This window comes from Corvus moneduloides, chromosome 1 (genome assembly GCF_009650955.1).
Source record: "Corvus moneduloides isolate bCorMon1 chromosome 1, bCorMon1.pri, whole genome shotgun sequence".
Lineage (NCBI taxonomy): Eukaryota > Metazoa > Chordata > Aves > Passeriformes > Corvidae > Corvus > Corvus moneduloides.
In genome coordinates, this window is record NC_045476.1 from 25,969,922 (window position 1) to 25,980,499 (window position 10,578).

The 10,578-nt window shown below is 38.3% G+C and overlaps 1 protein-coding gene across 1 annotated transcript in view; it reads left to right on the forward strand.

Moving 5' to 3' along the window:
• RAMP3 (receptor activity modifying protein 3) overlaps nt 1-8,809 on the forward strand; it is a 41,149-nt gene extending 32,340 nt beyond the window's left edge. Inside the window, exon 4 of the mRNA XM_032102753.1 lies at nt 6,912-8,809. Within this exon, the coding sequence (XP_031958644.1) occupies nt 6,912-7,167 (256 nt within the window). The 3' untranslated portion in view covers nt 7,168-8,809. The remainder of the gene's footprint in view (nt 1-6,911) is intronic.
• The last annotated feature ends 1,769 nt before the right edge of the window (nt 8,810-10,578 follow it).

Sequence of the window (10,578 nt, forward strand, 5' to 3'; positions counted from 1 at the left end):
GAATAAACAAAGTGGCTGATATATTTGGGAGAAAGCAGAACCACCTCAACAGGTGACTGGTGTCAGTGGCTGACCCAAATGCCTGCATGCACCAAGAGAACTTGCACTTGCGCTGACTGGAGTAGGGATCATGCAAATCCATGGTGACTCAGGTGGAAATGCTTTTGGGAAGGAGTTGAGCTGAGAGAGATACAAGGATAACATACTGCTTGCATGTCTCTCCATCACTGACAGTAGCAGAATTGAGTGTAATTCTCTACTAGCTGGCTTTTTTTTGTGAGGCTTTTTTTGCTAGGCAGAACAGGTGTGGGACTCATCTGTCCAAGGTACTAGTTGTCCTGGACTCCCTTCCTTGGCAGGAGAAGCTTAAAGGAAGTTGTCTTGTGCATCATGCCCTACAATTATTAAGTGTTTCCACTGACTGTAAAGGCAGCATAGTTTCTAAGCGTGCAAAAGTTTGGTTTGAAGTTGCACATGACAATAAATAGTAGGAATATGCTTTAAAATGGTGTTACTGGCTTTTCAGGGCTCTCATCTCTGTCATGCTTAGCCTTTGAAGGAGGATATGCGCCAGAAAATGGTGACATCACATTTCTTAGTGACATTGAGGGGAGATGCACAGCTGATGGGAAAGAAAAAAATCCAGATCTTAGTCAGGTATTGCCTTTGCTCTCTCATTATGAAGTAATCCGAATTGAGTAGAGAAATAACTGACTATAATAGAGAAAAAGCATATGAGGTAGCAGAGATTGTGCATCTGCCATTTTCAGCACTGAGAAGTGTTTACTGGAGATCAAAAGATGGTCTTATGATTTGGTTCTGAATTTTGGAATGTTTTCTACTTCCCTTCACATGTTCTAGTACAAGGTTTAAAATTTTAGTTGTAAAAATTTCAAATATTGATGTGCACAAAAACATGTGATGTGTTTCAATACTTGCCCCCAGAAACATGCTGTCTACTTTGGTGAGAAACCTGAGGAAATGATGGGCTTTCAGTAGTTGACCAACTTGACAAAAACTTTGAAACTTGATCCGTAAGTAAGAGGTTTTAAAACTTGCATTTCCCTGACAGAATCACAAGCCTGATGTGTTTGACTGTAAGGAGTATGTATGTATGATTCTATTCATGATATTAAGGACATCTTCCACACATCGTCAATGACGGCTACTTACGAGATGCTGTGCTTATAAGAAGCTGGATACGTATGCTTAAGTGTTTGTGGGATTAGGATTTGCCTTCACTTACTCTTCTGATTTTTGTCTAATTCAAGGGAGTTATGTGGTTGGCTTCTGAAGATGTGATGTAGTGATGGCTTCAGAGATTACTTCCCCTCTTAGCAGGTGTTCTCCAAAAATGGGCCAAGTTTACAACTAAGTAATCATTAAAATATAGGCCAGGAGTGGTGGAAGGTAAACCCTGCTTGCCAGTTGAAGTTTCTGGCTTGGTAAAATTCTGGTGCTACTAAATACTTGATCTTAATAACGTAGTACCTGATGTCAGGCTTTGTTTACCTCCTTGTTCTACATTTGCTTAATGTAGTGGTGGTTTCTGTTGCTCATTGGAGATGGATATTAGGTGTGTAAAGTAACTGTTTATAGTTGCTCTTTATATTTACATTTTCTGGTTGTATCTTTAGGCAATTAACAACAATTTAGTAATAGGTGTGCATTTCTGAGTTTTTAGTTAGGTTTATTCAACCATTTTGAATTTTCCAGACAGCTGTTGATGTGAAACTAAGGGTGGAGATCTGTAATTACTTCAAAGGATACCAGAATCTGTTTATTATTTTCAGCCCAAGGGAGTAAACCTGTCACAGTGTCTATTATTTAGTGGCATGAGAGTAAACTATATTTTATAATGCTGTCATTAAACCAGTTTCCCTACTCTCCCATTCATTTCCTTCCTTATGTTTTTGTAGCACATTATTTTCTTCAGGCTGAATTCTGTATTGGAGCTGCACAACATTAGATCTGATCTGATTAGGGAGGTAAAAATGTGACTGTGAGAATACTCATCTTGGGAGAAGATACGTGATTAAAGGAATGGTGGGATACAGACACAAATCTGTTTGGAGAGATGTTGACTGAGAAGATCTCAGAAATATTCCACCATATTTGTAGGCTCATAATTCACTATAAAACTAAAGCTGTCATTTTAACATGATGGTGAAACTTCAGGAAATTATCATCTTAAGGTTCGGATTCTTATCTGAAGTTCATCCAGGCTGTTACACCCTGAAGTTCTATACAGTCTGGCTGCATCTCACATAAGAATAGACTTTTTATTTTTGTGAGGTTTTTTGCTACTTTCTGCCTCCATCTGGAAACGTGGTAAGAAAAGCCTTTCTCATCATACAATAATTCTTGTTAGTATTATTACTATTTCAGCATTTCGTATTCCAGATTGGGTGGAGGTTACAAGGATAATTCAATTTAATATGTGACTGTATATAAAGAAATTTTTGGTTGAATCATCTGGGGGGAAGCAAATAGTTTTAAAGCATCTTTATTAAAATACACCACATGACTTGTAGTGGCCTGGAACAGTGCCTCAAGATTGCTGTCTGGGATTGTAGCGTAGCAGGAGTGAGTGTCCCTGGTATATCTTTTACCTGGTTTGCATCAAGACTCAATTATGCTAGAGAGAATTTTCACTGTATTCTCTGAGTACTTAGTGGACTCAAAATAACAAAAATTACTCACCGTGTATTATATGTATCTTGCACTACCCTTCTATAATTATATCAGTATTCATGAAGATGATTTATTTAAAATGGGGTAGTGAAAGTGTGGTGTTTTGGTTTTTAATACCTGGCCCTTCTCATTAAGCAATTGCAAAACATTCCTGACTGCTTATGTGCTGAGTGTCTCTGTGGTGGTCTGTCCATGAGTGCTGGAGAGGTGGAAAAATTCTCCTATTGGAACTGACACTGAGTCTATTGGCTGCAGCCAGAAAATGCCCTCAAATGTTTGTCTTAAGTAGCATATATATGTTATTCAGCTTTTTGAGAATTGTTTGGGATTCTTTCAGATTACAATTTTGCATTAGAAAATGCTTATTTGTTAAAACTCTTAATTAAATGATCTATTTGTTTTCTTAGTCTCATGAAAATTTGGAGGAGGGGGTTGTGGGTTTTGTGTTTTTGTAAACCAGTCATCTCTGCAGTTTTCCCATGCAGGAATATTGAGGAAGAAAGAGCAAGAATTTACCACATTCCTCTCTGGAGATGTGGGAAACTATGGATGAGATTCAAGCCCCCACTTAGAATGAGAAGTGCCCTGAGTGAGAGGCAATGGTGTACCCTGAGATAGATGAGATGTAATAAACCCAGCTGTCTATTTAAATAGTTTGAGTGGACTCTCCGTGAAACACGGTCCCACTAAGGCAAATGTGTCCACTACCATTCCTCATAATACCTGTCTACTGTCCAGGTTCTTGGTTATAGGTAATACGTAAAAATATGTTTTCTCATGGGTAAGACACAAAATAAAATTTTCCACAGTTTCAACAAAAAAACCCAACTACATGGTTGTTATTAGCTGGTTTAGTGGAAACATGAAGTGCAGGAGAAAAAGTGTGTGTGCTCTGAAAATGAAGTATTATTCTAGAATATTGAAAATTGTCTTTCATGACAAATGTGTTATAATAATTCCTTTCAGATTGCATGGTCTCTAAAAGTATTTTCAATAATGTGCAGTATGACCAAGGAGTTGGTTCCTCAATAGAAACTACAGTTGTCCTGAGCATATCAGGGTAAAGCACATCTTTACATGAATTTTGCTGCTCAGACTATGCTTAGATTTGGTTTTTTTTTGTATTGGACTACTTAGCTGAGTTGAAACTTGTATTAATTTTTTTGGCCCATTTGTCACAAAGCTTGTGACCTGGCTCCCAGTGAATATCCCTTTCCTGAGTACTACCTAGGTCCCTTGTAGCTAGCTCAAAAGAGATGAAATTGTGACTCAGCACAAAGAATAAGAATGTTCCCACACCCTCTTATAATCCGAGAGGTGAAGAAGCTTGAGCTCCAATGTGCTCTCCAGTTATTTGTTCTGGGAATAAACAGAAACGATCATTTCTTGTTCTTCCTTTTTGCAAGTTGTGTAACTTTAATGCACTTCTTTTGAAGTATCTCCAGTAAGAGGCCAGGGCATCTTTGTGTTAACCATTTTATTACACAGAATGAAAAGGTTTCCTATTCCAGCCTTTATCATTTGAATAAAGAGAGTTACCTAAGGCATAAAAAGATCTAAGCATAGGAGAATTGAACTGGAATTAAATATCTATTAATCCCCATCTCCCCCTTCAAAAAGGCCAACAAATTGCAAACCAGTTGGTCAACTACAAAAACATCCATGCTGTAGTAATGAGGATGCATTTGCTCCCTTCTGAGGCGGCTGTTCCACAGTGCCACTCAGAGGATCTTTTTTTTAATATGAATTTTCTGTTCCAGTGCATAAACTCTAAATTACTCAACTACATAAATATTTAAGTGAATTCAGCTTTATTGGCAGACATGCAATTCACCAACAGCTGAGATTTTCCTTTATCTATGTTCTCACAATTGCGTGAACTAAAGAGTTGTAGTGCGGGTAGCTTTTTTTTTTCCTTTTTTTTTTGGTGAGAGAAGGTTTTAAGGAAAAATTGTAAGGAATTCCAACTATTATGATAACATTTTTATGCTACTTTGGCTCTTAGGGATTCAGTATTTCAAATACAATGTATCTCCCAAGTTATTTTTATCTGGCCTTTTGGCAACACTTAACCAGCTTTTTCTAGCTAAGTTATATTTGCAATAAAAAATCAGTGGGAAATATTTTTGTTTACACCAGCTAACATTTAAGAAAAAAAAAATCTATAGAATTCTTCTTAGAACACTGAATTTTCTATAGGATTTTAAACACAGAGGAAAAAAAAACTTATCATCAAATCTTTGAGCTTAGGGTACTTTTATGCTGAAATCACCTGGATTTATTGTTGGTTTTCTTATTGAGGTGGCTGTAACAGCAGCCATTGATGGCACAAGGGTGCCCATGAGAGCATGGCCCAGAGCAGGCTGGAACAGAGTCCAGCATTTTGGAGTCTGGCCTGGTGTCTGTGCCAGGTGGAGCACTGACTTGTCTGGGCAGCTGGATGCTCCTCCATCTCTGCATTGTAGACTGCTGAACCTTATAGCCTTTCCTTTAGATGTGTTGTTCTTTAGGTCCTCTGGGACTGTATCTCCCACATTCAGCTAGACATCTCCAGCTTCTAATTTAGTTCAAGGACATAAAGAATGGATGCCACCAGGTCACACAGAAGAACGACACTTCTAAAATAGCAAACAGCTGATATTTGTATTTTATTTTTAGCTTATTTCCTGTTGTTTTCCTGTGGCTGCTGATGTCACAAAAGCTTCCTTTCTGGTCGCTCTGCTTAAAATATACATACATTGTGCATATATGCATCTTCGTGCCAGAGTTTGGCTTTGTTAGATTGTCCAGTGTATTTGCTTATGAATGAAGCAGTATTGGCTCAAACTCCTTGAGAATGAGAACTGCAAGGAACTTGCTGAAGGGCCTTTCTGTGAGGCTTTTTCTTCTTCTCTGAACACAGCCCTGAGAATTTAGATGCTCAGCAGGCTGTGTTCCCAACCTGTGTGCTTGTAGCATGAGCAGGCAGACATTTCCCCTTACAGACACACAGTAGACAGAAGACTTCATTCTTGGCCCAAACACTGAATGTCTCTTCTCCTCTACTTTGCAGCAAAGGATTGAGTCAACATTAGTCCCCTGTAGGACTTAATGTCAGAACGAGTAATTCATCAGGAGTTACCATATATATATGGACTGTAAGGGAGAGTAGGGTCTTCAAATGCTATAATAGTACAGGATGCTGTCCCTGGAGGTGTCATGTGGATTCTTGCTCTCTCCTTTTTATTTTTAATTCCCCTTTGAAGGGAGTTTATTGAGTCATGCAGGACTAAAAGAAATGCAACAGAAAATAATTCAGCTTCCTTATTTCTTGCCTTATTCATGCACTGACCAGACACTCTTCGTCTTCCTAATTTCCGATCTCCTTGCCCATATCCATTCACTTTCTGAATTTCTTTGGCTTATAATAACACCACAAAATCCATATGATTACTCATTTAGGCTTATTGTTTCCTTTTTTTTTTTCCTGAGGGGTAGCCGATTCTCATAAATGCAAGTTATTCCTGGACAGGTAAATTTTAGCACATGCAGCATTGAAATAAAGTGCTAGGTATTACAAGGTGTTCCCAGCCTTTCGTAAGCAAACATGTAATTAGAAATTATTCATTTATTCCCTGCTGGGCATTTGCTGGAGTTGGAAAGAAGAGGACTTTTGTCAAAAGCTGATTTTCTTTGTGTTTATTTTCCCATTATTTTCTTACTGCATGAGAGTGCAACAGAACCAAAATTTTTACACAGTACTGCATATTGTGGTTCAGTCCTAGTGTCACATCATAATTGTCGCCACAACATCATGTCCAATGGCAATTGAGGCATAAATGACCCATATTTTGTTCAGAATATCCTATTCTTGGCACATTTGTGTGCATGTTTTTTAAAGAGTCTGTAGGTGTCTCTAATGAGGGACTTCTGTACTTAAGTGGCATTAGGAGATCCTGGCTGTATTAACAGCACCCAAAAGACAAGGGTTTGACCACTGTCCATCTGGGATCTCAGAATTTCACATGAAGTCTCTCAGTTGCATTAGTACATGGAGTCAGTTCTCCTTCTGTCTAACTGTGCAGTGAATAGCCACAGCTTCCATTAGAGGTCCTTCAGCAGAGTATCTACATGATAGACACACTCTCAGAGATTTCGTGTGGTGCACTCCATAGATTTCTCTAAGTGGAATATGCATATACATTCTATTTAAACTTCTCTTAATTTTCTTCTTGCAGGTATTATGACAACTTTACCCAGTGCACAGAACGTGAAGCCAACAATGCAAGTTGCTTTTGGCCAAACCCCCTTGCAGAAGGCTTTATCACTGGAATTCATAAACAATTCTTTTCAAACTGTACTTCAGAGAAGGTTCACTGGGAAGATCCACCGGATGAAATTCTCATAACACTGATCTTGATCCCAGTCATGTTGACATGTGCCATGATAACACTGGTAGTATGGTGCAGCAAGAGAAGTGATATCCTGGTGTAAGTTCTTCCTCTGGGCTTTCTTTTTCTTCATTTCTTTCTTCCCTAAGCACTAAGAAAGGAGGATGGAGAGAGGAACTTGGCATAAAGATTTCAGATCTGCTGAAATGGAACCAGTGAGATACTGAGGTGCTCCTGTGGACAAAGAGCTGCCTGCTGCTGCTGCTGCTGCAAGTCACTGCTTCTGTCTTGACCATGAGTGTTGCTGGTGGAAAACTCTACTTCCATCAAGCCTCATCAACATGGAATTCACAGGCAGCTCCCAGAAACAGGAGAGTTCCCAGGCAAATGGACCCCTTGTCTGCAAAAGGGGTAAAGTTACTTTCCTATGGGTAAAGCTGGCTGGTAAAGTTATGCAAAGCTGTATGTGTGTAATACTGACCGTGGGGGAAGTGGTATCTCTTCAGGTCTTGTGCAGGACACTCGAGGTTTTCATCTGTGAACCCTGTGACTTGGGAGAGATCACTGGCAAAGGAACTGATCTTGGATGTAACCAGGTGGCAGCTTTTCCTAGAAGCTAGTCAAATTCATCATTATCAAAAACGGGAAGTATTGTTCTGGCAAAGAAACAGTTTATGTGTCCAGTGACTATCTGCACAGGGAAATTATCATGCCACATTATAAAATAGTTTATAAAACTCCTTTAAGCATGGCTACTTGGAATTGTATGTCTTACAAACAAACTCTGGGAGGATGTACAGGTCTTATTTTATAGAGCTGGAAAATGTGAAAGGAAATTGGTTGATTATAAATATACTAAGGAGTAATGAAGAAACTATCATATGCCAGACTCTTTTTTTTTCCTCTTTTATAATTATTATTCTTGATGACTTGTGTTCACTGTATACTCCTCACTCTCACTTCAATTTGTGCAAGTGATATCTTACAAATAAATATAAAGGTGTCATGTTGATTGAGGTGCCTTTCAGAGTAATGTACATAAATTCCTCGTCCTGTGAAGAGTGTGGGAACTAAAGTATGAACATCAAGACTTGGAATAGAAGTAGGAGGAAAGAGAAAAAACTCAACTCAGAAATCTTAAAGTTATGTAATAGTTGAAATAAAGATCATATGCTCAAAACAAAAGAACTTGTCTGCGTTGCAAACCTTCCTTTCACAAAATGCATTTCAGTCCAGTGCTGTTGTATAAGTGTGCAGTATCTGTTAAAAGTGGCTCTTCATTTTCCCATACCTTATGCACACAAATAAAATACAGTTGAATCTCCGAGTAATTGTGTTTTATATATTTTATAGTTCGATTTTCTCCATTAAGATTCTGGCTCCATGTTTGAGACTTAGGTCTGTGAGTATGAGAAGCGTTTCTGTGCTTGAATCAAATTACAAGTGCTCAATTTACTAGATTATTTATCTACATACATTGTATATAGATAAATAAATAACCCCTATAAGCTGTACTGGTTTGTTTTCACATCCTTTCACGAGGGTTGAAGGCACCAACTTGTTTTTTCATTACCCTAAGTTTGGAATGATTCAATTTCAAAAGTGTTTCCTGTGTGTTTTTCCAAAGATTCTTTCTCAATTTCTGGATGCTAGCAGAAATTGCTCTTTGTAAAAAAGAAGAGTGAAATAATGTACTAAGGATTTCAGTTTAATTTTCTATTAAACTGTTGTTTTCTGTATTAAAATGCTTTGGACCACCAAAACTAGTGTTCAATTAAAAAGCCCAACCCATTGATTTTATCCAAAATATTGTTTGGTTAAGGATTTTGTGTGGCCAAACCCAAATAATCTTATATTCTGCATGGAGTTTCATTTTAATCCCCATTTTACCTAAAGTTCAGCAAGCTTCAAGGCAAGTTTCAAAACTTTGGTTTGGAAACCACATAGCAAAAATTTTGACTTTTATAAAACCACATTGATTTCAACCTAATTGCCATTTTTGGGGAAAATTCTGGACCATTTCTAACTTGTTTGAAATTGTGTTCACCTGGTGAACAGGTCACCTGAGAGATACCAGTCATCATAATTCATAAGCTTAATTTATAAAACAGATTGGCCTGGGTACTAAGTGAAGAAGAAAGCTTGGTGACTTCATACTACCAGATGTGTACTGTGGTCTTTAAAAGAATGCCATGTTTAAAATCTCTAGTTCAAAGAGTCTTTAAAAATGTGAGATCCAAAGAAATACAAATAGTAGATTTTACTTCATGTGCTGTGGAGTAGGGGTAGAGGATTCTGTCACTAGTCCATGCTTTGGAGGTGAAAATTTAATCATTGTTGTGTGTCTTCTTCATCCAGGTGTGATCTTCCATTAATATTTATATAGCTGAAGAAGGGCAGGGAAGTTGAAACCATGCATGGGAAACAACACTGGTTATTTGATGTAGTCTCAGTGGTCAAAATCTGAGAAATATTTATAGTGTTTTTAGGAAAAAAGCAGCTGCAGTAGTCAGTTCTTAACAGTTGTGTACATTAATAGGGACCCAGAATGAGAATCATTGACTCTTTTGACATAGGTTGTACTATGTGTTAATGTGAGTTAGTGATTATTTTCTACTGTATGGACCTTGCTACCTCTCCCCGCAACGGGTGTTTCTGTTGGCAAGAAAATCACATCTGGTACCAAGAATCTGGCTCATTTATTAATTGCAAATTAATTTGATGTCACAACAGAGTCTCAGGAATAAAGAAATTCAAAAAGAAAGAAAATAACTTGTTCAAAATCCTTCCTAGAACTGAAGAGTGGTTCATCCCAGCAACGTTTAGACCAAAAGAGAAGTGACAGCTACCCGACATTGCTGACTGCTGTGAGTTGTGGGATTTTTTGCATTTAGTAACAACTGGGGAAGTGTGTATTTCCATGGGGTATAAGAGCTTCAGCAAAGAGTTAACAGAAGAAGATGATGAGTAGCAGGGCCAAGACAGAGATGGCTGTCATCTCTTTCAAGAAAAACAGCAGGAGGCCAAAGGAGGAACAGAGCTGCTTCAGGCCAAGGACAAAGATGGTCAAGAACACAAAAAATTCAGTACTTTCTTCCAAGAGTATGACCTCACCATAAGCAGATTAGTAGCAAATATCCCTCGGAATGTTGGTAAGGAATGGTGAGGAAATCCTGCATGCTCTCTGTCCAATGTTCATGTGGGGGGAATTAACAGCCTCTTTCATTTCTGGCATCCCCACAATTAAATGAATGTGTATGGTGTAAATGCCCTTCTACATGGACGGGGCATCCAGATGAATGTACAGGAATGCTCAACAGGTGTGCCCCTTTTTTGACTGGTGTAGGTGGTGTCTCTTCCTTGTCTAAATGTCATGTGTGGATCCTGGCAGCAGGTGTCTACCTGCTCCAATATATGGGATCTTTTGGAAACTGAAGCAAAGTATGAATTTTGAGAGGCAGCAAAATGTAATACTGCAGTGCTGGACATTATTTTGCTTAAGCCTCGATTGTCA